Source organism: Aspergillus steynii, assembly GCF_002849105.1.
Source record: "Aspergillus steynii IBT 23096 chromosome Unknown P170scaffold_7, whole genome shotgun sequence".
NCBI classification, from domain to species: domain Eukaryota; kingdom Fungi; phylum Ascomycota; class Eurotiomycetes; order Eurotiales; family Aspergillaceae; genus Aspergillus; species Aspergillus steynii.
In genome coordinates, this window is record NW_020194404.1 from 2,465,147 (window position 1) to 2,491,081 (window position 25,935).

At 53.2% G+C, this 25,935-nt stretch overlaps 9 protein-coding genes across 9 annotated transcripts; 4 read left to right on the plus strand and 5 right to left on the minus strand.

Moving 5' to 3' along the window:
* Nucleotides 1–1,957: 1,957 nt before the first annotated feature.
* On the minus strand, nt 1,958–5,229 carry pldA (putative phospholipase PldA). The gene is made up of 8 exons (XM_024852470.1): nt 5,022–5,229; nt 4,570–4,961; nt 4,368–4,520; nt 3,688–4,309; nt 3,380–3,640; nt 2,866–3,332; nt 2,270–2,815; nt 1,958–2,219 (listed from the first exon to the last, which is right to left on the minus strand). Exons 1-8 carry the CDS (start codon nt 5,068–5,070, stop codon nt 2,205–2,207), a joined length of 2,505 nt encoding a protein of 834 aa, XP_024701438.1. The 5' UTR covers nt 5,071–5,229; the 3' UTR covers nt 1,958–2,204.
* Nucleotides 5,230–5,592: 363 nt separating this feature from the next.
* On the plus strand, nt 5,593–7,382 carry P170DRAFT_479058 (DUF890 domain protein; the record flags this gene model as incomplete). The annotated part of the gene is made up of 10 exons (XM_024853622.1): nt 5,593–5,672; nt 5,735–5,782; nt 5,848–5,923; nt 5,975–5,985; nt 6,038–6,136; nt 6,187–6,260; nt 6,312–6,444; nt 6,494–6,584; nt 6,631–6,894; nt 6,969–7,382. The coding sequence occupies 10 exons, from the start codon at nt 5,593–5,595 to the stop codon at nt 7,380–7,382; spliced, it is 1,290 nt and encodes a 429-aa protein (XP_024701439.1).
* Nucleotides 7,383–7,591: 209 nt separating this feature from the next.
* On the minus strand, nt 7,592–8,961 carry P170DRAFT_429284 (uncharacterized protein; the record flags this gene model as incomplete). Its single annotated transcript, XM_024847883.1, has 2 exons — nt 7,592–8,266; nt 8,425–8,961. The coding sequence occupies 2 exons, from the start codon at nt 8,959–8,961 to the stop codon at nt 7,592–7,594; spliced, it is 1,212 nt and encodes a 403-aa protein (XP_024701440.1).
* Nucleotides 8,962–9,929: 968 nt separating this feature from the next.
* Nucleotides 9,930–11,932, plus strand: P170DRAFT_390652 (acyclic terpene utilization AtuA family protein). Its single transcript, XM_024845910.1, has 2 exons — nt 9,930–11,694; nt 11,748–11,932. Exons 1-2 carry the CDS (start codon nt 9,998–10,000, stop codon nt 11,881–11,883), a joined length of 1,833 nt encoding a protein of 610 aa, XP_024701441.1. The 5' UTR covers nt 9,930–9,997; the 3' UTR covers nt 11,884–11,932.
* A 9-nt stretch (nt 11,933–11,941) lies between these two features.
* On the minus strand, nt 11,942–14,348 carry P170DRAFT_415029 (Zn(II)2Cys6 transcription factor; the record flags this gene model as incomplete). Its single annotated transcript, XM_024847043.1, has 1 exon — nt 11,942–14,348. Exon 1 carries the CDS (start codon nt 14,060–14,062, stop codon nt 11,942–11,944), a length of 2,121 nt encoding a protein of 706 aa, XP_024701442.1. The 5' UTR covers nt 14,063–14,348.
* A 393-nt stretch (nt 14,349–14,741) lies between these two features.
* P170DRAFT_365783 (MFS general substrate transporter) lies at nt 14,742–16,251 on the plus strand (the record flags this gene model as incomplete). Its single annotated transcript, XM_024844725.1, has 2 exons — nt 14,742–15,684; nt 15,788–16,251. 2 exons carry the CDS (start codon nt 14,742–14,744, stop codon nt 16,249–16,251), a joined length of 1,407 nt encoding a protein of 468 aa, XP_024701443.1.
* Nucleotides 16,252–16,438: 187 nt separating this feature from the next.
* Nucleotides 16,439–18,942, minus strand: P170DRAFT_390661 (inorganic phosphate transporter). The gene is made up of 3 exons (XM_024845911.1): nt 18,748–18,942; nt 18,402–18,693; nt 16,439–18,328 (listed from the first exon to the last, which is right to left on the minus strand). The coding sequence occupies exons 2-3, from the start codon at nt 18,478–18,480 to the stop codon at nt 16,590–16,592; spliced, it is 1,818 nt and encodes a 605-aa protein (XP_024701444.1). The 5' UTR covers nt 18,481–18,693; nt 18,748–18,942; the 3' UTR covers nt 16,439–16,589.
* A 954-nt stretch (nt 18,943–19,896) lies between these two features.
* Nucleotides 19,897–20,339, plus strand: P170DRAFT_261966 (uncharacterized protein). The gene has a single exon (XM_024843083.1). It carries the CDS (start codon nt 20,064–20,066, stop codon nt 20,298–20,300), a length of 237 nt encoding a protein of 78 aa, XP_024701445.1. The 5' UTR covers nt 19,897–20,063; the 3' UTR covers nt 20,301–20,339.
* Nucleotides 20,340–21,696: 1,357 nt separating this feature from the next.
* P170DRAFT_439821 (nuclear import receptor MTR10) lies at nt 21,697–25,884 on the minus strand. Its single transcript, XM_024849926.1, has 8 exons — nt 25,494–25,884; nt 25,284–25,376; nt 24,955–25,227; nt 24,747–24,837; nt 23,397–24,677; nt 22,907–23,332; nt 22,320–22,850; nt 21,697–22,264 (listed from the first exon to the last, which is right to left on the minus strand). Exons 1-8 carry the CDS (start codon nt 25,623–25,625, stop codon nt 22,176–22,178), a joined length of 2,916 nt encoding a protein of 971 aa, XP_024701446.1. The 5' UTR covers nt 25,626–25,884; the 3' UTR covers nt 21,697–22,175.
* Nucleotides 25,885–25,935: the final 51 nt, after the last annotated feature.

Genomic DNA, 25,935 nt, shown 5'->3' on the forward strand with positions numbered 1-25,935 from the left:
ACGGAGTAAGTAGAGGGTGCATACATTCTTCCTAGTGGAGGAGCGAGAAGAGCAAAGAATCCGGTGGAAATTTGCAGACGTCCTACCTGCGTCCTTCGTACTTCGGACCTCCGACCTCGTACTTCGGCAGAATGGACTGGAATGCAATGCAATGCGTCTGAATCAGATTGTATTCAAACTAATCAATAGGATCAAGGGGATGGAAAGTAGGAGAAAGGGAGTATTCTGCATAGAATAAGCGCTAGCATAAAGACATACTACGCAGTAGATTACATTACATTCGTAAAGCACAGACACCAATCGATATGTATGTATGTCTTAGAAGAAAAGAAAAGAAAAGAAAACCAAAACGAGACCGGAAAGAAAAAGCAAAAGCACAGGATCAAAAAAGGAAAGAGGAAAAAGGAAAAAGCGAGGTGCCTGATTCTGCATCCGCCTTAGTTCTCTCGCTCTTTATATGGGTAGCCCGGGGAATGTATCCGGGCGATCGATTACGATCTCTTCTGATGCTGCGATGTCTTTGGATCGTGGCCATTCATCGGGCCAAGAGAACAGGTGCCGCTTAACTAGGTAATGGGTGATGAGAGGCACATACGCATAGGGAAGCTGAGAAGAGATGGAGGGTTGGATGGATGGATGGAGGCAGGAGGAGCAGACGCTTCACTTCACACCAGTCACGATCTGATGTACGGAGGACTCGTACTCCGTGCGGTGGTGTCTGACTGAGAGAAAAAGATGGCTTGGTCTGGTCTGGCCTGGCCTACTCTAAGACATCTCCACTGTTAGACGACGCGTACCTACTCCGTGTACGGAGGAGGTCCGTCTGAGGATGAACGAAAGTGCCTAGGCCCGCAGGGGAAACGGAAAATACACACCGCTAGAAACCCAACCCCACTGGGCCGGGGTACTTCCGGAGTAGGCCCTGTGCTGGTCTGGGATCCGGATCGGTTACAACTGGTTGGCTTGAGGGTTTCGCCGCTGATGGGCATCACGAGACACATGTGCACTGACAGATGAAGCCGTGGACGATTGTGCGTCGTCGATCTCGGTCGCTTGCTTGGAGACCTAGCCCAAGCTTACAGCTGAGAGGCTGATGCTTCAAGAATAGTTAGGAGATGGTGGCGACGCAGTCCGCTACTGCCGGAGTCGATATGACTACAGTTGAGAGGGTACACAAAAGTAACTGCAGCTATGGTCCGATGCTATCTGGTAAGCATGAACGGGGCAGCCGGTGTCAAAGCGATATTGATGGAGGCGAGCTGGTAGGCAAGGGAAACTGGGCCCTTGGATTCAAAATAAGCAGGGAGCTAGAGACATACTGAAAAGAACTAGGTCAATGGGACGATAGCCATATTGAAGAGGGCAAAAGTATGCTCGGAGAGCCCGAGGATCAATTTCATCGTCGTTGCTGGGGTTCGTGGGGATAACCCAACATCCGAAAGAGCACGCAAGGGATGACAGAGGCTTCAGCAGGGCTGCAGATGATAGAATGGAGGAAAGGTTGTTGAATTGTTGGCCGCGGAGATACCGGCAGACAAAGCATGCCGTCGAAGAAGGCTGACATCCCTAGGAAGATGCGTATATCTGCTGGTTGGGCTCGAAATGGAATTGCATGGACAAATATTGCCACACCGATAATGGTAACACCTTCTCAGCCCTTCTCAGCCCTGCACTCCAGGGACATGCAAGGGTAAGAATCTAATCTGGAGCCTGGATGCTAAGGCTGTCCAATCGAAAACGTGGAATCTCCACATGAATCATGTACTTGCTTGTCAACGAGGCATTCAGCAATCACGAAGGCTTCGGTACACCATGATCCAAATTGCTTGGAAAACTTCATACCATCTTCGGGGTCTCAATGTACGGCCTGTGAATTGGCCTGTAGATGTCGGTGAAGTGACTTGGCCATTCCTAGGTCTGATATTGACCAAAGTCAGCTGTAATCTGTTGAACTAGACGGACCATGAGCAGTGTCATCCACGCTCCACACGACCAGCATCTTTTGAGATGACTACATCGTCGATATCCAATAAACCTGGCGAGCCCATCAACCAAATTGACATGAGATTCAAATTATCAAAATTATGCTGAGAAATCATTAATGCTGATCATATGTCCAGCCGGCAACTCAAAGCCACCAAGATGATATAGAAAACGTTCCAATCATGACCTCAATATACCAAATCAAACCAAGACAAACAAAATCAAGTGTAGATACTCTGTACCAGGTGGTTAGCTGCATGGATTTGATAAGAATCAGCGCACTTACCTCGGTGATTTGATTCACAGCCAGTCCTGGCTCAGCCATCTCGGCGTCCCGCAGGAATTCCAACGGCATCCAGACCAGATGGCCCTTGATCTTATCCAAATTCTCGCGAACATACTGGACCGGCTGGTAGGGGTCGAAGAGGTGGCCTTGCTTCCCATTCTTGGGCCGGAAGGTATCGTACTCCTCAAAGGTCTTGATGTTGTCGTCGGGATCGGCACGGAAGAGCATGCGATAAATTTCGGTGTTGACGGTGGCCCGGTCTGTCCACATCTTCCAGACGTCATCGCTCAGAGGATCCGTGACGAAGTCGTTCTCAGGTCCCTCGTAGATCTGGTTCATGCAGGCGTTGGGTGGCTTGGCGTTGGGATGCTGAGAGGCATCGTAGTTTTGGGCAGGAAGCAAGCCCATGTGCTCCCTCCACAGCTGCCGACGTAGCGTAGCAGCCATGCGAGCGGCCTTGTAAGGTCGACCCTCCATGGTGCTGTCGATAAAGTCTTGGTCTTCCACAACGATGGCCAGCTCGCTGTCGTGATAGCCCAATTGTGACTGTGGCTGGTTAGTCTACGTCCTTCAATCCCGAAGAGAGGGAGACTTACTCGGTCGTTGATGTTGGCACTACCGCAGATGGCGATTCGGTCATCGACAATGCAGACTTTGCCGTGGACATAAAGTTCCTCCTGAATGAAATTCTCCAATTCGGCCTTGGCATCCCCTTCCCACGGCTCATCAGACATTTTGCCTCCGTTGAGCATGACGGTGTGTGAAACGGTGTCTTTGCTGATATAACCGTGGCCTTCTTTCTGGCGCTCGCTCTTCTCCTCGTATTTGCGCAACCGCGCAATCCGTTCTTCTTTCTCTTTCTCCTGCTCAGCGTTATCATAGCCGACTTCGTTCTTGTCACCGTCTTTGCCAATCGCAGGGTGAACACTGTCACTCATGATGGATTCGGCAATACCACGCTGGATATCGTTATATGTCACGTCGGCCTGGCTCTCCAGTTCCTCCAGTGCCGGGGTTTTGTTGATACGATCGAACGCACGCAGGGTGAAAACAAAAACGTGTTCTAAGGATCTTAGCAGTGTCCTTCACAAAGGAATATGACGAGCTTACCTCTAGGGTCGACGCCTTGGGCAGAGATCTGGCCGAAGATGGAATGTTCACCGCGGTTGATCGACTTGTACTGGTAGTCCATGATGGCTCGAGTACCCGTCGCTTCGTTCTGTCTGAGATCTCCCGCAAACCCGGGAATGGCTGGAATCACGATGATGACTCGGAATTTCCGACCGGCCTTGCCAGCTCTCACACAGGCATCGACAATGGAACGTCCGATGGTGTTGAGAATGGGGGCTTGCTGGTCGCCAGTAGCCGTGACTAGTCCGGTTAGATATTTGCGCATGGATACTAACGCCAAAACTTACTGAAGAACTGGTTCTCAATGTAGACGAAATGTTCCGCCTTGCTGATGACCTCCTTGTACGCGTTCTGGATACTGTGCTCGGTCAAAATTCCGCTGCTCCAATCTGCGCTGCTGCGAACGATCTGCGCGCGTGCAGTGCCCTGGTTGCCTAGTGGTTTTGAGCTCAAAGGCTGTAAGGGATGCTGGATGTAATCGCCACAGGGGTATTTCGGACGCTGCACGGCAACAAGGTCCTCGTCTTCGCCAGTGCGGCCCTCAAGCAAAAGCCAGTCCACGTTATCGTCTCGCTTGTACTTGTCACGCTTGATAAAGTTCCATCGAAGCACGAAGTGCTCAGCAATATCGTAGACACAGTCACCCATCAGACCCATGGCCACGTCGTGCCAGGGCATCCGACCGTACTCCGCTTTGCTGACTTCGTTAGACTGCCAGTCACCCACACTCTGGAAATCCATGATTCGGTTGTTGTTGAACTCCTGTCCGGGGAAGATCTCATCCTTCAGATTCGACGGGTGAACATCAGCCAGAGGGTGCTGGTGGGCGTCCCACCTACCGAAGCAGAGGTCGATACCTCCAATGAAGGCGAGCGCATAGTCAATGACGATGAATTTCTCGTGATGGGCCTGATAACCTGCCATTAGCCATTCCAATCCATATAAGTATCCAGACAGACCATCTCACCCAGTACAAAGTCATGTCGGCTCCGTTCTCAAAGATGTTGTGATCCGGATGGCGCAGGATCTTGATGTTTCCGTAACCCGGGGTTCCTTCAGGGCAGAGATTGCGCAACGCATGCTTCGTATGGGCCGAGTTGCAAGTCAATGCTTGATTGACCTATTCCACGGTGAGTATTGCACATATAGCAACGGTGCTGGTGCCGAACCTCCTTGTACACAATCACGTAGATCTTCACACCCGCCTCGGCGCGGCGTTTCAGCACCTGATCCAGTCGCCATTCCTGCGTCAAGAACGGAGGTCTCCGCAGGAACAGTTCGGGGGACAACCACCAGTCTTCAATGTAGATGACCTCCTTGGCCTGCTCGAGGGCGATAGAAACAGCCCACAGGTAGTCCAACGCATCGACATACCACTTGACGCGATTGTTCTCTCGGATGGGCGCGAAGGATCCGAATCGGTGGGACTCCGCGACGGCGGATCGCTTGCGGTCGGTTTCCTGCTCGTGCTCCTCGTCGTGGCGGTGATTGGGGTTGACAATGTTGAAGAACTTGCCCACTTTATGCTTGAAATGATGGGCTTCTTCCTTGATGTGGGTTTCTGCGCACGTGGAAGATGGTCAGTCCCGCTCAGTGCGGTCACGTTGGGCAGCGAATTGACCTTTGAAGTGCTCCTCGAGGGAGCTGAACTTGTCCCTGAATTTATCCATGGCGGCAGTCAATTGATTCGCTGGCGGGTAAAAAAATGGGACACTGAAGGGTCAATTGAAATATGCAAGACGCCGGCAAGAAGAGGGAAGAAGGAGGGGGATCGGCCACAAGCGAAACAAAACGCGCGGTCTTCCGCATGACATCACCCGCCCTGGCAGCCTTGGGGCCTGGGGGCCTGGAGGCCTGACAATCCTCCGCCCAGGAAGGCGTCTTTACTTTCTAACTCTACACTACACTACACTTCCCTAGCTCTGGACTCCGATCAACATCCGCCACCCTTCTCTCATAGGGCCAGCCTTGCCTTTACCATCACCAGAAATACTTCTGTACTAGTGACTGCATTGGACCGTGAGTCCCCTTTCCCCGTCCCCTCGACCCACCGTCGCCCAACGGGTCGACTTCCCGCGCTTCCGTCCCCTGTTGATATCGTCATGCCATCGGCGGAGCCGGTTTTTTCTTTTTTTCTCCGTCGAGACTAAAATCGGCTAAGGCAGGGTCCTGGGATGACACTCGGTAGCGCAATGAGATCAGCGCGCAACATTTACAAAGATGACGTGGATTTCACGACGCTGGCTCTGCAGTCGCCCGACTTTGCGAAATAGTAAGTCAATGATCCTGGACGTTCACATTATCCTACGTAATTAGCGGACACTAACAATTCAGCGTGAAATCAAATGGCCAATTGGACTTTAGCGACCCCGATGCCGTTCGGTAGGATTCTGTCCCCAGACTGGGGCGTTCCAGATGACAGGTCGCGTGACTGATGAGATTTGTAGACAATTGACGAAGAGCCTTCTCAAACGAGACTTTGACTTGACGGTTGACATCCCGGGAAATAGACTCTGTCCGCCGGTATGTGCCTGCTCGCATCCTGTCTACGTCATTCCAGCTAACGGGGACTAGGTGCCGAACAGGTAGGTCGGAAAGATCGCGTCCACAGACCCCGGGCTGGTCTAACGCCGATAGACTAAACTACATCCTATGGATCCAAGACCTGTTGGACGCCACTGGAGACGAATACCGCGGGGACTTTGACCCTGACCGAAAAGTCGTGGGTCTGGATATGTACTCCACCACTCCCTAGATAAGATAATCATATTCTTACTTGTGTCTAGAGGAACGGGATGCTGTTGCATCTACCCACTTCTCGGATGCGCTTCGCGACCGCAGTGGAATTTCGTGGCGACAGGTGAGTTGACCTGGCCTGAAAAGGACTGTCTTTACTTACATCCAACCCCAGATATCGACAATGACAACATCCAATCGTCCCTGAGGGCGGTTAATGCCAATAGCCTTGAATCGCGTATCCGAATCATGAAAACAGATCCAAAAGATGGGCTCATTCCCTTACACACCAAACTGGGGGTGGACCGGTTCGTCAACCATTCCTAGTCCTTCGTTCATACTAACCCTCAAAAATAGCCTGGATTTCACAATGTGCAACCCCCCATTCTACGCCTCCCGCAACGAACTGATATCCTCCGCCGAAGCCAAAGAACGACCCCCATTTTCAGTAAGCCACTCACCCCTCATAGTAAACTTGACTAAAAGAAAAACAGGCCTGCACCGGCGCCGAAGTCGAAATGGTCACGGACGGCGGCGAAATCGCCTTCGTATCCCGCATGATCGAAGAGAGCCTCGAACTCCGCGAAAAAGTCCTATGGTATACCTCAATGCTCGGCAAACTGAGCAGCGTCTCGGTACTGGTCGAAAGCCTCATCGAACTCAAGAACCACAACTACGCTGTCACCGAGTTCGTGCAAGGGAACAAAACAAAGAGGTGGGCGATCGCCTGGTCATGGGCTGATCTCCGTCCGAGTGTGGTACGTCTATCGGACACTTGCGAGTCCTGTGCGATTGCACACTCATAGCCCGAACGATGCTAACGCGAAACTAGAACGTCGCGCGCTCCATTTCCAACTTCCCGAAACATCTCCTCCCGTTCCCGTCCGAGTACGTATTCGATATCCCTTCGGGATCGATCGACGCCGTCAGCGAAAAGCTTGATGTGGAACTCTCGTCGCTTCCGATTCAGTGGCTTTGGCGGCAGAATCTGGCCACGGGAGTCGGATTCGCGATGGAAAACGTCTGGTCGCGTCAAGCGCGTAGAAAGATGCAGGGATCCGCTGGAGTGGCGCATAAGGCGGAGATTGACGAAGCTAAAGCCGCGCTGGGATTCAAAATATCTGTGAAGAAAGAGGGGATTGAGGATAAGGGAGTCCGGGTTGTGGTGCAGTGGCTGAAGGGAACGGATTCGGTTCTGTTCGAGAGCTTTTGCGGGATGGTGAAGAGGAAGACGGAAGGCAGGTGAGGTGAGCATGGATGCGTTCATTGCCAGGCACTGTATCGTTAAATGTCCCTTGACAGAGGCAGCCCATTCTGTCTCCTTAATCGACATCCCTGCGGCCGACCTTCCCCTTCAACCCGCCATCATCCAGAATACTCCCAAACATCGCCGCCTCGTACAGATAATTCACCTGCCAGGCATGATGCTGCGCATGGGCAATCAACCACATCATTTCATCCACACATCCCAACGAATAAGCCTTCGCCATGGCCACCTTCAACGCATGAACATGCTCCTCCACCTGGGGAGCCCTTCGCGGCATATTCCACCAACCCAGTCGATAGCAACCACCACATGGTCGCGAGCAAGTCGCACTCTCTCCAACTGCCCAGACGAGCCTGCACCTGGTCGCATGGATCCTCGCCATCACAAGCACCCGCAAGCGGCCTGCTGAATCCAGTCGTTCGATTCGTCGAGTCAAACGCCTCGCACCAATCTGCTTCGCGTTGTCCTTTGCGCGTGGCCCTCCGCATGCTATACCCCAACACCGCCCGTCTCAGCAACTCGTGTCTACCATCCTGGATGTGCCAGGTATACAACGCTGCGACGACGCGGGCGCCGGGCTCCGACCACTGCTGCGTAAGAGTCTTGGCGCCGGCGTGCGCAAACGCATCGTAGACCCGTCTTAGCGCCTTCTCGCCCACCACGCCTGTATCAGTAACGTCGGCGACGTTCAGCACGGCATTAAAGAGCTCCGAGTTATGAATATCCGAGCCGACGTCCACGATATCCGTTCCCCGGTTACTCAAGCAGAAGTCATTCATAAGGCCGGCGGGATCGTGCCCGCGTGCTACCGCCTCCGCCGCAATGCCTAGGATGCTGGAGTCACCGAAGTACGCGATCAAGGCCTGCTCGCGATCCAGCCGTGCTGTCATATTTGCGAGCTTGGCTTTGCGGTGCTCCTCGTGCGCTACTTTGGCTCGGATGAATTTGAGCCCATGGCTCGCGATGATCCGTCTCTCTGCGCCGCCGGGGGTTTGCAGCCGTGTTCGTAGAAGAAGCCTACGTCTACGGCGTAGTTGGAGTATAGGGTCTCCGGGTCATATGCGCCGATGAGGAGATCGGCGAATCCGGAGCCGAATAATGCGCCGTTCGTTAGAAGCGCGTCGGCCCAGTCCTCTGCGTGAAGCAGATGAATGATATCCTCGGAGACGCGAGTCAGGCCGTCTCCCTTTTGTGGAAGCACGTGGCCGGCTTTGAATTGCTCGTCGCGCCACGTCTGGAGCTCGTCGGATAGACGCAACTTTGTCACAAGAGATGGTTCTCCGTTGAATTTGTCCAAGTCGTGAAAGACGGCGTCGACTACCTCTCTTCCCTTCTCTAGTATCTCGGTCATTCGGCTGGGGCTTCCATCTCCGATAATCCTGCGTGCTGCGAGGTAGCCGGTCTCATGACGAAACAGGGTCTCCTTGGTCTTCTCGGTGTCTTGTCCCCAGAAGTAAGAAGCTACTTCGGTCGAAGGAGCAATTCGCAAGAGGAGGTTGGTTCCTTCGTCATGCTTGAAAGTATGTCCTGCCGTGGTTGCGTTTGTACTGGTAGACATTTCGAGAGCGCTTCGCGGGTTCAATAAACCAAGAGAACATAAATGGCGATAAACTGTAGTCTTCAAATGGGAAGGATTGACTTTTCCAGGTTTTCAACTGGTGGCTCAGCTTGTTTGCGACCCATGTTTTGAGGCGGCCCATCCATGGGCTTTTATAGCCATAGTTCAAATAGATCAGGACATGAAAACTGCCTGATCTCCGGATTTCATCTTACAACCTCATAAAAAGGATCACCGTCCCAGTGATGCATTAGGCCAGTTTGGTAAGTTTGGCCACATAATTCTGACTGCTCTGCGTTCCCATGGTCCTGTTCAAAGCCTAATATGGTATGATAGACGGGTCAAATGTCTGTCTCCATTCTTCTCCCTTGCAGACACGAGTCAGATATGAAGTAAGACGGACGGGTAGAGCCAGAATTTGTAGCATGAGCTCATGCATTGATTGAATCAGTAGGAATGTTTCAACCAGAGCACCAAGTAAGATTTCACTGGGCAGCCTGTGGAAGAGCACGTTTTCCTGACTTGGAAAGAGTTCCACAGAGCCCGCCTGACTGAAAGAATAGGCTGTATTTGACTGATTATTGGTTGGCAGACACCATCCAGAGCTACCTACCACCTTACTAACCTGAGGACTTCTGATTCATGGAGCGTATTTGAGAGTTCACCCCCTTGCCGACATGATGGTTGAGACGATGAATTCTTTTCTTCTCCTCTCGGCAATGCTGATGTCTTCTCTAGCTTACTGGACACAATTCATGAATCCAATAAAGTGGATCGGTTGACTCAGCATTAAAGTCCTGCTGCACTCTCATCTAGCCGTGCACAATAATTGCTGGGAGCTGTGTCGATTGTGAGAGAGCGCATCCTGTCTTATCGGACTCGGTCTCCGACGCCGAAGGAGTCACTCACCCTATCAGCCTAAATAATCCCCTTTATCCTGGCCTACCCATCAGAGATACCACTGTGTCTCTCTTTCACTCATGGTCAAAATATTGAATTCCTTCTCTCGTTGTATTTAAACAAACACCCAACAATCATGCCTCACAACGACCGACCCCCCATCCGGATCGGCAATGTCTCCGGCGCCACAGGCGACCACCCACATGCAATGTCACGCATGCTCCGGTCGGGAGCTGTCGATGTGATTACAGGAGACTGGCTCTCGGAGATGAACATCGCGTGGAATGCGATCGCAAAGCAAGAAGTTGATTCCAGACTGGGGTACGAGCCCGGGTTCTTCGAGCAGTTGGATGAGTGTCTGGATGAGATCATGCAAAAGAATGTGAAGGTCGTTACGAATGCCGGGGCACTGAATACCACTGCGCTCTTTGAAAAGGTGAAAAAGCTGTGCCAGAGGAGGGGGTATAGCGATTGTGTGGTGGCAATGGTGTTGGGAGATGATTTGTCCGAGTTGGTCACCGGTGGGAAAGGAAAGGGGGGAATTGTCCATTTGGATAATCCGGATATGACGCTGGAGAAGTGGGAGTTTGAGCCCTGCTGCGCAACGGCGTATATTGGGTGCTGGGGCATTGTGGAGGCGCTGCGCGCTGGCGCTCATATTGTCATATGTGGAAGATGTACCGATGCGTCGCCGGTTATGGGTGCTGCGGCATGGTGGCATGGCTGGAAAGAAGAGCAGTATGCCGAGTTGGCCGGGTCGTTGGTCGCAGCACATTTGATTGAATGTGGGCCATATGTTGTCGGTGCGAACTTTTCGGGCTTCAAGGACTTCATGCCGGGGCTTGTTGATCTAGGGTTTCCGGTGGCTGAGATCGATGTATTCGGGCGCTGTGTGATTGAGAAGACAAGCGAGGGCGGAGGACATGTGACGAAGGAGACGGTTACTGCACAGCTGCTGTATGAGCTTCAGGGTCATTTGTATCTTAACCCAGACGTTGTGGCGGATCTGTCTGGTGTCACTGTTGAGCAGCAGCCCCGGGGTGTGGACCGAGTATGCGTGCACGGCGTGAAGGGTCTGGCACCACCATCAACGACAAAGGTCATGGTCGCAGGCAAGGGAGGCTTCCAGGCCGAGGCAACGTTTTATATAAACGGCCTAGATGTGGAGGAGAAGGCCGAAATGATGAAAGCTCAGTTGGCGCATATCTTCAAGGACAGCAACTTCAGCAAACTGAACATCGAGTTACTGGGCTCTGCGGCTTCGAATCCTCAATCACAACAGTCTGGCACGGTACCGCTGAGGGTGTTTGCCCAGGCCCGGCGAAAAGAAGATATCGATGAGAGGAAATTCAAAGTGCCCATCTATGCCCTGAGGATGCAAAGCTACCCTGGCTATCACATGAACCTCGATTTCCGAACCATGTCTCCTAGACCATTCATGGAGATGTTCCCCGGCTTGATTCCCATCGCCGACATCGATCATCGGGTGCAGATGAGTACTGGGGAAATCTTGCACGTTGACCCCCCGAAATGTGGCGTTTCCACATATCCTGTCGTGCGGCCTTCCTCGGACACCGCTAATCCTGCTGACCTTCTTGCTTTTGGGCCAACCGAGCTCGCACCGCTAGGGAGTATAGTCCATGCTAGGTCGGGCGATAAAGGCGACAATTCGAATATAGGGTTCTTTGTTCGCCATAGCGATGAGTATGAATGGCTCCGTTCAGCATTGACCATTTCCAGGTTGAAACAGTTACTGGGTGATGATTGGTACAGGGGAGATCCTCAGCGTCGAGTTGAGCGAGTTGAGTTCCCAAATATACATGCGGTTCATTTGTAAGTCCCTCCTTTGGAATTTGCGAACGACCTACTAATCGGTGGATGGTTAGTCGAATACTCAACAATCTGGATGGTGGAATAGCCTCTTCGGGAAGGATTGACGGCCTAGGAAAGGGCCTTGGTGAATACTTGCGGAGCAGATTCATCGAGATACCGCGAATTTTCCTCACTAGAGGGAAGATATAGAATTGACTTTATATAGAATACCGGCGTATATAGACCAAAGAATTGATTCATCGTCTCACTATCGTTCAAGGCTGCTCAGAAATGCTCGATCCTCATTGAGCCCCAAAAACCACTCTTGCGAAAGCTGGGAAAGAGCATCGTTGTGCAGTTCATCGAATCCTAAGTTCTGCAGATCACTAAAGTAATCCCGAAATGTACTGTCGATCGCCATATTCATGTTAATGCTGCTTGACTCCGGCACTTGGTTATGAAAGCCCTCTCCAGGCGCATTCATTGAGCTCGCTTCTGCTGTGAAATGAGGCACCGGGGTTGACGCGAGAAACCCTGTTGAAGTACTCTGTGCTGCAAACACATCTGTGATGAGCGCATCGCTGAGCCGGTCAAATAGTTCTGAGCAGTTCCGCGCAATGTCCTGTCTTTCGGCAACTGCAAGTAGCACCTTGGAACAGGCCCGAGTATCATTCACCACTTCGGTTATCGTTGGTGTGCCAGTTAGTATTGGCTGCGTGGCTTGGGCCTGGATGGATTGAAAGTGATTTCGAAGGGCATATATGTATGACAATCCCGCCAGGAAGATAGTGTGCATGGTGATCCAGGAGTAGTTTAGCTTCCGGGACCTGTGAAGACTGGAATACAGGTGGATAGCTTCGCGAGAGGAGTGGAAGAGATGTTGTAATGTGGCACTGTTATGGGAGGCGTCACAGAGGTAGGGCGAAGGGCGGTATAGCATTAGCATGCCATTGTGGTACAACAGCCGATACCACTCTTCGGACAGGAAGCACGACCCTCCCCTGGTTGGAAGCTCATTGAGTGCTTGATTATCCCGGGGTGATAACGGTAGCTTCGCTGTTCCAGAATACCATTCCTGTAGCTCCGTGGCTAACGAGTCCCTTGCCTCCAACAAATTGACGGAATCTCCTTTTACTCTCGACGCTCGATGTAGGGCATTTGATATCTTCCCACATATGAGACGATATCGCACGATGTACACGAATGCGGAAGTCTTAATCTGATCCTGTCGAGAATATTCGCTCAGTGCAGCAGGTGAGCACGTCTCTTGCTGGTTGTCAATGGGAAGCCCGTCGCTAAGGTCTATGTCGATGTCCTCCAATTGAATTGCGAAAGGGCGCCCGAGAGCTAGACTCACAACCCGGTCCAAGGCTACCAAGCTCCAGAAGCACTTCTTTTTTGTTTCCATTTCTTCCCGCCTTGCTTGCAAAGTGGTGTCGTAATTTTCATTCGTCGACCCTGTAGGCACAACAGGGAGGGAATAGGTTGACGCTCGGTGAAGACCCATCTCCAAACAAGTTCTCGCCGCTACGCCGATAAGATGCCACACACTCGGAGTGGTACTGCTAGAGGTAGAGCCCATCTTATATTGGCAGATTAGCAAAAGAGCTTGCAGGCGTTGGACGCCTCCTCGAGCAAGCACATCTGTCAGTCTCGTCATGGCGCGATGCAAGTGTGCTTCTGAATCGTAGATACCATTCCATTTCAGGCGATGCGCTTGGGCTGTTCCAATAGCAAGTGCCATGTCAACGAAGAAAGCCTCGACAGGGTCGTCATTGTTCCCATCGTACACCGAGTCTAAGCATTGAAAGAGAGTCTTGGTGGAAATGTAGGGATAACAAAGATGATCATGGGCGCGATAGGCTTGCAGCAAGTCTCTTGCTAGACCTTTGGGTGGTCTATTAGAATCTGTATAAGGGGAATGACGACTTTGCTCTGGCCCACCGCCTGCTTGCTGAGTGGGAATAGGAAAAACCGATGACGATGAGTGGCCGGACTGGAGCAGTGTTGCGAGCAGCAGACCGCTCGTAGAACCCACGAAGTGATGACCCCCTCCCGCAACCAGCGACGCATGAACCACTTGCTCCGCCACCCCATCATCTCTAGCCCCGATATTCTCTTCGTGCTGCGGCGTGACTGCCGGTTGAGGATCACTATTTGCCACCGGTCGGTCCTGACTGCTTCTCAGCTGCGCGGCTAGGGAATTATTGTCGGTCTCTAGTTGCCGGATTCGCTGCTCCAGTCTCTGTAGGTGTTGACGGCGATGCTGGTGCTCACTGGTCGTGTATTGGCAGGTCACCTTGGCCCTTGCACATGGGGAGCATTGCGGGAGAGATCTGTCGCATCGGACCTTTCTCCGATGACACCGCAGACATGCAGTCGAATGCATTATTACTCGAGTGCATAACAGATACAAGTGCAGGCCTAGGTCGGAGACTCAGTCCGCTTCATTTATCCAGTCCGACTCTCGGGGAGGATGTCCGCGCTCGGCTGGACAACCCCGCAAAAGCATGGCTTAGTGTGGGGTGCATGAAGGACGAAGGCTCCACTGGCGATTGAGCATCCATTGAGCGTGGAGCCCATGTCCAGTGAACTCATCCATCGGACTTGTCATACCTGAAGTCCAAGACCACTGTTTGGGATGCTGCTGCTCTTGTTGAGATAGCTGGGTTCGATGGCAGGGATGGACGGATGGTTGAAAGCGGAGGAAGAAGAAAACAAAATCGAAGACACTGCCTAGACACGTGACGGGCCCTGGAGCCCTAACGAGGACAAGAGTCGGACTGCGGCCCCGATGACCGAAGTGATGACGCTGTTTCTCTCCATGTTTCCCCAGATCCGTGGCTACCCCGGACGCAATGGCTAGAATTGTGGAGGTTAATTTAGGAATGACATGTCCGGCCAGCATTGAAGCTTCTTGCTGCACTTCATCTCCACATTGATCAATCCAACATGTCTACGGCTTCAAAGGAGAAGCACAATGTGAACGCAGCAGAAAAAGGAATCATCCGTACAGCTTCTGAAGATGAGCATGCAGTCAGTCTCGATCTAACCACGCTCATTCCAGAATGCTGACAACAGAACAGGCTCCTTCCCAATCAACCCTTCATGAGATCTCTCCAGCGGCCTCCAAAGCCGTCGTACGCAAACAGGATCTCCGAATCCTCCCCTTATCAGCATTCATCTACTTCCTCTGCTACCTGGACCGCTCCAACATCGGCAACGCCAAAATCATGAACTCATCCACTCACAACGACCTCATGACCGAGACCGGCATGTCCAACTACCAATACACCATTGGCCTGATGATCTTCCTCGTCGCTTACGGTGTCTTCGAGGCTCCCTCGAACATCCTTCTCAAGAAACTCCGACCTTCCAAGTGGATCGCCTTCCTCATGGTCTCCTGGGGCGCGCTGACCATCTCCCTCGGCGCCTCAAAGAACCCAGCCACTGTCATCGCCCTGCGCTTCCTCCTCGGCATCTTCGAGGCAGGTCTCTTCCCGGGCCTCGTCTACTACCTCACCTTCTGGTACAAGACCGACGAGCGCAGCATGCGTGTCGCGCTGATCCTCGCCAGCGCCACGCTGGCAGGAGCCTTCGGGGGCGCTATCGCCTACGGCGTCGGACACATGAACCAAGTCAGCGGAGTATCCGGGTGGCGATGGCTCTTCTACCTCGAGGGGATCCCGTCCGTGGTCTCCGGGTTCGCCGTCTGGTTCATTCTGCCCGACTACCCCGAGACATCGGGGTGGCTATCAGCAGAGGAGAAAGCCGTCGCAGCTGAGCGTCTCCGCATCGAAGGCAGCAAAGGCACCCATAAGAGCATCACTTGGGAAGATGCCAAGTCCACCCTCACCGACTGGCGTCTGTATGGCCACTATCTGATCTACCTGGCTATTTCCTGTCCCTTTAGCTCGCTGTCTCTCTTCTCGCCATCCATTATCAAAGGACTGGGATATGAAGACCTCAACGCACAGCTGATGACCGTCCCGCCTTACGCTGTCGCATACGGTATGTTCTATGTCCCATCTTTCTTCCCTGCCCTCGTCTCTCTTCATCTCATTCCTCCCTTCCACCCACCCTCCTTATCCTCCCTCCAAACTCACAAACCCAGTAATCCAAATCCTCACCTCCTACTCCGCCGACCACTTCAACGCGCGAGCCCTCCACTCCGCGGCCTGCTCCCTCACCGGGGGAATCGGCTTCCTCGCCTCCGCGCTCCTCCCCGCCCACAGCTACTCCGCGCGCTACGCCTGCCTCTTCATCGCCAACATGGGCGCCTTCTCGTGCATCCCGCCGCTTCTAGGCTGGCTGTCATCTAACATCGCAGGCACCTCGGCCGTGGGGCTCGCGATCGCGCTGAATATCGGGCTGGGCGGTTCCCCGGGGCAGATTATTGGGGTGTGGATTTATAAGGCGGAGGAGGCGGAAAGGGGGTACCCGACGGGACATGGCACGAATGCGGCGTTTTGTTTCCTGGCGGCGGGGATGTGTCTGGCGTTGAGGGTTTATTATGGGGTGAGGAATAGGAGGATTTTGAAGGAGGGGGGTGAAGGGGGGAGGTTGTTTAGGTATTAGGTATTGTTGGGTTTGGAGTTAATTAATGGGTATGGGTGTTTTTTGGAGAACTCGGAAGTTGGCTGGGATTATTAAACTGTAGGTTGCTATGAGATGAGGATTGTAGCGTAGTAGGGCTAGGGAGCGCGGCCATCGATAAGATAGAGCCTATGGCGTCTCATAAAAGTAGATAAAATAAAGTGACAAGCGACAATCAATCAATTCAAATTAAGGTATCTCAACGAATCATAAACACAGCCCAACGCACCATCTCCCCATTTTGACGGCAGATCTAATGATTAAATTATTATGTACATGCAACATTGCCCAATCATAAACAACAGAAAAAGAACTCCCATCTAGGAAGCGAAATGAGGGGCGTTAAGGAACAACCCCATCAAGACACCACCCAGGGTACCGGCAATCGGAATCGTCATGATCCACGAAAGCAGCAACAGACCGACTCGCTGAAAGTTGACGGCCTTGATGGTTCCGTTGCAGAGACCGACACCGACCGTGGCGCCGGTTATACACATGGAAGTGGACACGGGAAGGGAGTACTGCGAGAAGACGAGGACGGTGATGGCGGCGCCCATTTCCATGGAGCTCCCGCGGCTGGGCGAGTGGTAGGTGATCTTGTTACCCATGACCTTCATGATGTTGTAGCCGTAGGTGATCAGGCCGATGGAGATCATGGCGGCCAGGACGGCGAGCTGCCAGACGGGCACGGGGGCTTTGGCGGCGGCGGCGTCCCCGGTCTTCCAGGCGGAGTAGATGACGGCCCAGGGGCCGACGGAGTTGCCGATGTCGTTGGCGCCGTGGGCGAAGGAGGCGGTGCAGGCCGTCAGGACCTGGATGAAGGAGTAGGTGTGTTCGACCTCGTTGGGGTATTTCTCGGCGTGGGCGTACACGCGCTTCATGCGCTCACCCTCGGGTGTGCCGGCGATACCGGACTGCGCGGTGTGGATGTCGTAGTGAAGGCCGTACAGGAGACCGCAGGTGATCAGGGCAGGGATACGTTTGGCGAGGATGATCATGTTTCGCACTTCGTAGAGCTCGCCAGCGCCCATGGGGTTGTCGCGGAGGGTTCGCAGAGCCCAGCCAAGAGGTCCGCGCTTCTGGATGAGCTTCTGGTGCAACCGGTCCTGGCTCTGAGCTTGGAGTTCCTGGTAGGTGAGCTGCTTGGCCTCGGCGGCAACAAGGCTCTTCTCGTGGTCATCTTTGGCGGTGATGGCGGGCGAGGCGACGGTCGAGGCGTCGGGAGAGACTGTCTTGTCCAGTTTGGAAGACGCGTTGGAAGGAGGGTAGTCATCCTCCTGAACAACAGCGTAGTCGGGAACCTTGGCCACATCGGCTTGATCCACGGCGCCACGTTTAAGCAAGAAGGGACCCTCGGCGAACATCCACCACTTGACGGATTGATCCCGCTTGATGATCCGAGCATGCAGGAAGGGAAGAAAGAAGATGATCGACAGGAGAGCAACACCACCTCCACAGCCCAAGGTGACGGCAGCAATGTACCAGGCCGGCTTCTTGCTCAGACCCAGGCTGGGGGAGCCCTTGTAGACAATGGAAAGGGTGCAGATGGTGGCGGCAACCAAGAAGAAAAAGGGCGAGGTGTAGACAGCCCACGGGATAGGGTTCTTACGCATGTGGACAGTGACCTTGATGAGCATGAAGATGATAGCGCCAAAGCATCCGGAGATGACCGGTGCCATGCCCAGTCCGGCGAAGATGGCTCCGAGACCCTTGCCATTGTTCCATCCCCATTGTACCTGTGAGGCACCGACCGTGGCAACACCAACACCGGCGACGGCCGAGATGAGGGAGTATGTTGAAGAGACGTGAGCGGAGTGACGAGTACACCACATCACCCATGACGAGGCGGCAGCCAGAGCCAAGGTGAACGCCAGCATCTGGACACCGGCATCTCCCCGGAAGGCCGAGTTCGGGATAATCCCGTTCTTGATGGTATCGGCAGTACGAGCACCGACGGCGATGGCTCCCACCATCTCAAACACCGTGCCAAGGACCATGGCCTGTCTGTAGGTGACGGAGCGGGAGGAGACACTGGTGGCCCAGGAGTTGGCAACATCGTCTATCGGAAAGACCAGTCAGCACCTGTTCCTGTCACGCACACACGGAGGGGTATCAATAGAGCCAAGACTTACTGGCACCGTTGTTGTAGGCATCCAGCATGGCAAACAGAGTGCCGATGGCGAAAACGTAATCGTACTGATGCAGCACCATCTTGATGAGGAGTGACGGACAGGTAAAGACCTAGTCGAGGGTACTGGATGGCTTGCAGATTCGGACTGAATGCTGTGAAGAGAAATCCCAAGAAGAAAGAGGAGAGAAAGCCAGCGAGCGAGTCGACTTATGTACTACAGATCTGCCAGTCCGTGGCAAGATCGAGTCCGAGGCCTGTACTCCCTCGTACGCGGTATTTACCTCGCGGGCTATCTAGCGGAAATCTCAGTAACGACACGCTCTCTTGGCAGCGATCTAGAAGTATACCTGCTACGGTGCTACGCGCACCGGGTGACACGAGCCCATTAGCCCGACCAGGTAAAATGGCTCCCACGTTCCCAATTGCGCGGCTGTGATTTGCGGTTCCGGGGGCACCAGGGACCCCGGTCCATCGACCATTTTCGGGCATGGTCGGCTGCCTCTTCGTCAGTGGTGGCTGCGAAGAATACGACTAGGGGCAGGCAATCGGGGGGTCGCAACATAAGCACGGACAAGAGACTTGGGAGGAGAGCTTGGATGCGAAGTCAAGAGCCATCAAGACGCCGCCGCTTCTCGTTGGCGGGCACGTGTCTTGGCACGGGGGCTGCGGCTTGGCATCAGGCACCTACGGGTCCTATGGGACGCTGGCCTGAGGGCACGTGGGTGGAGAAGCCCTGCCATCCTCATCTCTTTATGCTTTCCCCGGCGATGCATCTCATCCTCTGGACCCTCGATGTCAGGCAGTTTTGCCTGCGGTCCATGGTTGGCTCCCCTCCAAACGGCCTAGCCTCGATCCGATGACAGTATCCTGTCACCCATAGAACCGCTCTCCGTCAATCAGCACGCTCTTCGATGCCATGTGCTGCACCCGCGGACAATTGCCCCCAATTGGACGTTGTATACGGTTACCTACCTGACCACAGCTCAGTCCACTCTCCGTTCAGCTCGACCACGCAGTACTACCCTACCTTACGGCGTACATGCAGTACATGCTGCAGGGTATTCGCTTTTCTCCGAACCTGATCTCCCTCCGAATCCTTCGTTCGCCGCCAACCACATTGTCCGGTTCTTTCCCATGTGGCCCAGGCTAGGTCGCTCTCTGTACCAGCGGAGCGAGGTAGGTAGCGGTGGCATGTCACCGTTTGACTCGCGTCGTGAAACATCCCCGTCGACCGACGCGCGGTATCCACCGGAAATCCGAGGGGTGTGATGCAATGGATGATCCGAGAACGTATCACTACCCTCCATTCCAGTTCTATCACCGGTGAAGTGGATGTTCTTTGTTTGAGACAAGAATGACTCTTCTCTGCGAGAGCTTTCCAACTCACCGTGGCAACATCCTAGTGTTTAGGACGTCAATCCGAGGCTCCTCGCCGTGGCAAGGCAGAGATACACAATATCTCCCTTCCGATTGGTAAACAAACCAACAAATAGCATCCCCCGGGGCCGACATGCCCGTCAGGCCTCCCTCCTAAGCACCTACTCCCGACCTACCTACCTACTTACCAAGCCCGGGTAACCCGACGCCCCCAAAATGTAACCCCATCCAATGACACCAGGGCAAGGCTCATGATCTGAACCCCTTTCCAGAGCGATCACCGACCATGGCGTTCGCCACCAGGTCACCTACATCCTCACACACGGGCAACTGCATGCCAAATCGAACGGCCTCGCCGACCCTGCGCCCTAGCCGGCCTCCCAGTGAACGCACTTATCTCGTACATACACAAAGCCTGGAACCCTCGGGAGACCGCGATCGATCCGATCCAGCCGCGTCCTGTGGCGTGTCACACGAGCAGAGAACATATCGAGTGTCCCAAGCATGCAGGGATGACAGCTAAGAGAAAACTCTGCGGGCTAAGACTTCTTGGACGCTGGGCCAAGGGCTTGGGATTCTTACGGTACGTGTCGTGTAATTCTCAATCTTCTAGAAGGTTTCGAAGGATCAGTGGCAATAATAGCGCGGACGTATGATAGACGCGCGTGAAGCACGAAGCTGGATGGCGTCCGCTGATTGGTAGGTGATAGCTTGATGGGATCAGGGAGATTCCGTTGATGGGGACCGGGACTGATTCCATGCTTCTATCCTAATATTTAAAGGCTATGCTCACTGCACTCCAGTCGATCGGTTTATATAGACCTGCATCTGGATCTGTATATTTATCATTCTAACCCTATACACAAAGCCATGCAATGCATGCCTTTCACCTCCGCCCCTGCCTATAGGTATATAGGTCATCCAGTGACAGTCAATCAACTGACACAGTTCAGGCTGACGCTAGATAAAAACTGTAGGAATTCAGCGAGATTCCGGATGCCTACCGGAGCATTCCGCTGACCTATCCCAAGATGATGTCATTCGATCATGTTTTATGGGAGGTTCCATTAGTTGATCACCGCCTTGATCAGCATAAATAGGGCCTTTCTGCGTGTATCTAGAGCTTCATCACCAACAATCTTTCATCTATCTGTTTTCTAGTCAATTGAATTGTTCTATCGTGGACCACCCCCCTCTGCCAATTCCCTACAAAAACCCATCTCCAACTCAGTAATAATAGGCCAAATACTTCCCAAGGACCTAGTGAGAGCCTTACCATAAGGCAATCATGCATAGGATCTAGAAGTCATCCACTTCTAGACATATTAGATGCAGCTTTAGAAAACTACTGTCTAGTCATCTCGCTCTACGCATTCTAAATGATGCGGTGGTTAGTAACCTGGCTTATCTCATTAATTAACTAGTCAATAGATGGTGATAATCATGCAGGCATAATGTTAGTACGGCTCGCCATAATATGGTACTTTATAAGCCAACACAGGTAATTCGTTAGGCAAAAGCAGATTAAAACAAAGAGCGGCAGATGAAACCCCAAATATAGACAGACAGTAATTTAAATGGAATTGGTGACGGCTTTTTTCTTGTTCTGCAATGGACAACCGACCTCGAAATCACTGCAGTCAGCTCGTGGCCCTAATAGGAAGAACAAGACTTTTATGTGTTGTTTATATTCTCTTGGTTCTTCTCCATTGCATCTTATTTTCAATATTATATATATTTCACTTTCATGTGTTCCTGTGGCGTAGTACTAGTAGCAGTAGCACCAATGTCTATCGAGTGCTTCCAAGCATAATGGCTCGGAGGCGATTCCTTGAATATATCTTTATCTACCTAATCTCTCTAATGCCTTGAAAATTGCTACCAAGAACCAAGAACAAGAACAAGAACATAAAAGTCATTGATTATAAACCCACTCTAAATCCCTAACTAAATACTAATAAAATAGCGTTATTACAAACGTCTCGGGGCCACCGACCGCGACGACAACCCCTTCGGCGACCGAATATATCCATCTTCCCATAACAGGCTATATTTTGACATCGACAAGCACCCGCCCGGAAGATCGTATACAGTAAGGCTGTGTGAGTGGGATGAAATTTCGAGGTAGGTGTGGTTTTTTCTTTCTTTTTGCGCTGGGGAGAAATATTGATGATTTTTGAAATTTGAAAAATCTGCCTTTTAACAAACGCGCAGCACGCGTTCAGTGGTGCGTTCTCGCCCGGTTTTCTCACGACGTGCCGCTAAGCATAGTTGATACCCGTGGGCGGGCGTCGACGAAAGTGTCATAGGCTGGATAATGGGGGTCCCCAACTCAAGCTGAACGGTTGTATGAATTCAGTCCGTCTTCCCTTTCGCTTGTCTCCTTCCCCTGCTTCTATTATCCACTAAACCGGAACCGGGTAGCCTCGAGTCGACCGAGCCCTTCTCTGGGTGCCACGTTCCTCCGTCGGTACGAGTTGGTGAAGTCTGAGTATTTCCGTTAGCAACTAACCACACGCATATTACCCCACTTTTAACATACCTTGTAGCAGGACACGGATCTTTCGGAGTTCTCCTGATTGCACCTTGTCAGAGATGCCCTTGAGCAAACGCTCCGCCTCGTTGGGCTTCATCGTGCCGGGCGGCAGCATCTGGAGGGTCGACTGTAGCCACATTCCCGCTTCCTGAGGCATCAATTCAAACAGCGACATCATCACGCCAGACGCATCAGCGAAACAGTCCCCGGGGAAAGAAAACATCATGCCCGTCATGATACGCTGGGACAAGGCCTGGCCCTGCGATGCGATCAGTTGCTTGACTGCTTCGCGGACCTCCGGGGGATTCGTGTAGGGGTCCCCGTTGGAGCTGGTGAACTCAGATATGGCCGGCCTCTCGAACGCAAAGCTGAAGAGATCGTGGTAGTAGTGCAGGGTGGCGATGAGCGGATCCACCTGCTGCAGAGTGAGAGCGCTGAGAGCTGCAGTGAAGATAGGAACCGAAAGAGACGACGAGATGCATTCCTTGGGATAGTAGCGAACGGCATCGGACGAGAGTCGGTAGAAGTCCTCGATCACTAACGGTTCATTAGCACGTTTTCCGCCATCAAAACATCTAGGGGAATCGACTTACCATCGGGCAATTGCTCGGGAGGAAGGTCGTTGAGAGTGCGTAGGAAGGCAGTGGCCTGCTGCTCGTAGAACTGGAAGACTGCGCTGCTCGTCATGGGGTCGACAAACTCGGCTCCCTCGGAGAACTCGCGCACAACGGCATCGGTAGCCCACAGGAAGCACCCTTCGCGCGACGCCTGGAATCCATTGGCAAGACTTTCGGCAAGCGTAGGAAGAAGAGGCGTCATGGCGGTTCGGTAAGAGATGATCATGTTGCGCCAGCAGCGGCAAACACGCTCCAAAATCGGGGTGGATTCAGTAAAGTTCAAGGCAATCGTCGTCATGATCGGGAGAATTTCGCCGCAATACTTGACGGCGGGGTTCTCTTCACCACGAGAAACGTAAGGGTTGACGACCAGCACGAAGATCGTGATCAATTGGAGATGATCTACGATAATGTTAGTGATCTAATGTATGGTACTAGGGGGCGTGTTCGAGAAGAGCAAACATACCAGCAACGGCGCGCTGGCCTTGTTCATCCTTGGCGTTATTGGCCAGAGCCATAATGCGGTTCATAATGGGATCGCAGAACAGCTTCATGGTCTCGTAGATTTTGTCGATGGGCTGCACGGCAACGACGGCAGCCACACCTTCGGTTACTTCCTCCTGACTGGCGGGCTTCAACTTATCAAGCACAGACTCGTAGAACGAGTGGAGTTGCGCAATGTGGCCGCCCAGCAACTTCTGGCAGTCGGTTCCGAGGAACTTGAACGCCAAAGCCGAAGCCTGGACGACCTCCGAGGAGCTATGTTGGAAGCCAGAAATGACGTAGTTAAGCTGTGCTTCGAGCGTCTCTGGGTGCTGTGCGGTCCATTCCGTGTAGCGCGCGAGCGCCATGATGGCCTGGAACCGAACCTTCTCCTGGTTGGGGATCTGTACGATCAAGGGGATGACCTGAGTCAGGACCGTGTTCTCCTCCGGATCAACCATGCGGCCCATCGCTCGCAAGCTGAACAGCGGCGCCTCGAGTTCCTGCCAGTTGGGCACGTGCTCATCGCTGGCCTGAGAGGCATACTTGGAGACCCACTGCTGAATCAACTGGTACGCCTTCGTCAAACACTCGCTAACTCCGATAACAGCGCAACAGTCCTTGAGCACGTCACCCATCGAATGGCGGAAATGGCGGAACTTTTCTTCCTGCTCCCGATCACCACCGAACAAATCAACCTCGCCATCATCCGGACGGGGGTACTCGAGGTGCTTGACCATGATATCCACCAGCTGGGAGAAGATGTCGCTGAAGCAGACCCGCGAATCCGTGTATCGCTCCAATGTGACATACTGCTTCAACTCGTACCAAAAGACAAAGGTAAGGGAGACGGCGTCACGATCCCAGTCCCGAGCGCAACATTCCAGGACCGCCTCCACCAACCCTCGAAATTCGGTCGGCAGGCGAGCAGCCAACACCACCCACGCTTCACCAGCCTCGGCGAACAACCTTGTGATCCCTCTGAATGCATCTGTGTCCTCGGTTTCGGCGAATTCGGCAATCTTCGGGCGGAGTGTCATAAGGCGTGGGTACAGAGCTTGGATGATGGACAATGACTCATCAACCTCGCGAGTGTCGCGGTACAACGTGCACATGCTGTCAACGGCGGATTCGAAGGAGACATCGTTGTCCAGACCCTTGAGGACGATATCCAACAAGGGGGACTCAACGATCTTTGCCGCGGGGATTTCACGCATCCAAGATGTGATGCAGTCCAGGAGACGCGGGTTGGTGGATGCGGTCGCTAAAGGAGAGCACGTCGTTTAGCACAAGAAGACCATTGAGGGGGAGTGTACCAGAGAGGGATACATACGAGACGACTGCGCGTACTGTATTAATAGATGCATCACTTGCTCCGCATTGTCCTCCAACAGTTCCTTGGTCCGAGTGATAAGGTCATCTTCCTAATTCAGGCCAGCAGATTAGATTTTGAACGTTCGGTCGCGCCCCCTGCAGTCGCTGTCGATCGCATGGACAAAGGCGGGTCGCACGTAGAGCATTGGGATGATGGTCGAACGTACACTCAGATTGATCTTGCGACCTTCCGTCACTTCTTCGGGGAGAATCTTCAGAAATTCCAGCACGCAATCGCCCGCGCTGCTTCCCAGTGCCGAGCCCACCGATGCGAGAACATCTTTCCATTCGAGCATCTGGATGGCGAGACTGGCCAGACACACGCATAGCTGCGTTTGTATCGGGCGGGGGCCCGACGTAAAAGCCACGAGCAGATTCATGACCGAGTCTCGCAACGCCACCACCGATTCTGCCGGTAACTGATCCAAATCGAACATAATCTAGGTGTCGTCAGTATCCTTCCATCGCCGCGTCCTGGCGGGCGGCGTTGCCTCACCTTTCCTTTCAACGTAGTCGCCGCGAACAATTTGGCTTCGACAGGGACGTCAGGGGACTGCAAGAGCTCGTGGGTAATCGTCCATGCCTCTATCTATAAGAATTCCAAAACGCATGACAGTCAGCCAAAGCCATTCCAGTCAGGACGAGAGGGCATGAAGCAGGATATCTGCAACGCAGGGCAAGACAGAAAGAGGGGCACCAAACGGACCGATTTCTGGAACTTCTCCAGGAACTCATGAGCATGCGTCTTTTCGGATCGTGAAACGTTTCCTTGCATCGTAGCGACGGCGGCCAGAACAGGGCCAAAGGCCTGTCCGGCGGAACCCTCCTTCGTGGCCATGGTCGTCGCGTGGAGGAGGCGGAGGGGGGGATGTTTTGTTTAGTAGAGACAGGAACGGGGAAGATGAGGGGTTGATTAGCCAGGCCAAGAGGCTCAACACCTAGAGGATACAGTCATGAACCACCATGCAACACGAGCCAGAGAAAGCAGGGAAGCACGCGAAAGAACTCCCCAGGATCGAATGGAAGAACGCGTGGCGGGGGGAGGAAGACGGAGGGGAAGAGAGAGGGGGAATAAAGAGGAGCTGGACTGAGAGCAGGAGAAGAAGTGGGATGGGCGTGACGGACGGCAGAAACGCATCGGGAAAAGT

What these genes read in the sequence shown, in the direction of transcription:
- P170DRAFT_439821 (XM_024849926.1), bottom strand. Translation starts at nt 25,625, where the DNA reads ATGGCCACGAAGGAGGGTTCCGCCGGACAGGCCTTTGGCCCTGTTCTG. An exon ending in GTCGCAAGATCAATCTGAGT is followed by an intron (nt 24,838 to 24,954) that starts GTACGTTCGACC and finishes GGCCTGAATTAG; the next exon opens with GAAGATGACCTTATCACTCG. An exon ending in ACAGTACGCGCAGTCGTCTC is followed by an intron (nt 24,678 to 24,746) that starts GTATGTATCCCT and finishes GCTCTCCTTTAG; the next exon opens with CGACCGCATCCACCAACCCG.
- pldA (XM_024852470.1), bottom strand. Translation starts at nt 5,070, where the DNA reads ATGGATAAATTCAGGGACAAGTTCAGCTCCCTCGAGGAGCACTTCAAA. An exon ending in CCGACATGACTTTGTACTGG is followed by an intron (nt 4,310 to 4,367) that starts GTGAGATGGTCT and finishes GCAGGTTATCAG; the next exon opens with GCCCATCACGAGAAATTCAT. An exon ending in CATTGAGAACCAGTTCTTCA is followed by an intron (nt 3,641 to 3,687) that starts GTAAGTTTTGGC and finishes TAACCGGACTAG; the next exon opens with TCACGGCTACTGGCGACCAG.
- P170DRAFT_390661 (XM_024845911.1), bottom strand. Translation starts at nt 18,480, where the DNA reads ATGGTGCTGCATCAGTACGATTACGTTTTCGCCATCGGCACTCTGTTT. An exon ending in TGCCTACAACAACGGTGCCA is followed by an intron (nt 18,329 to 18,401) that starts GTAAGTCTTGGC and finishes TCTTTCCGATAG; the next exon opens with ACGATGTTGCCAACTCCTGG.
- P170DRAFT_261966 (XM_024843083.1), top strand. Translation starts at nt 20,064, where the DNA reads ATGGCGTTCGCCACCAGGTCACCTACATCCTCACACACGGGCAACTGC.
- P170DRAFT_390652 (XM_024845910.1), top strand. Translation starts at nt 9,998, where the DNA reads ATGCCTCACAACGACCGACCCCCCATCCGGATCGGCAATGTCTCCGGC. An exon ending in AATATACATGCGGTTCATTT is followed by an intron (nt 11,695 to 11,747) that starts GTAAGTCCCTCC and finishes GTGGATGGTTAG; the next exon opens with TCGAATACTCAACAATCTGG.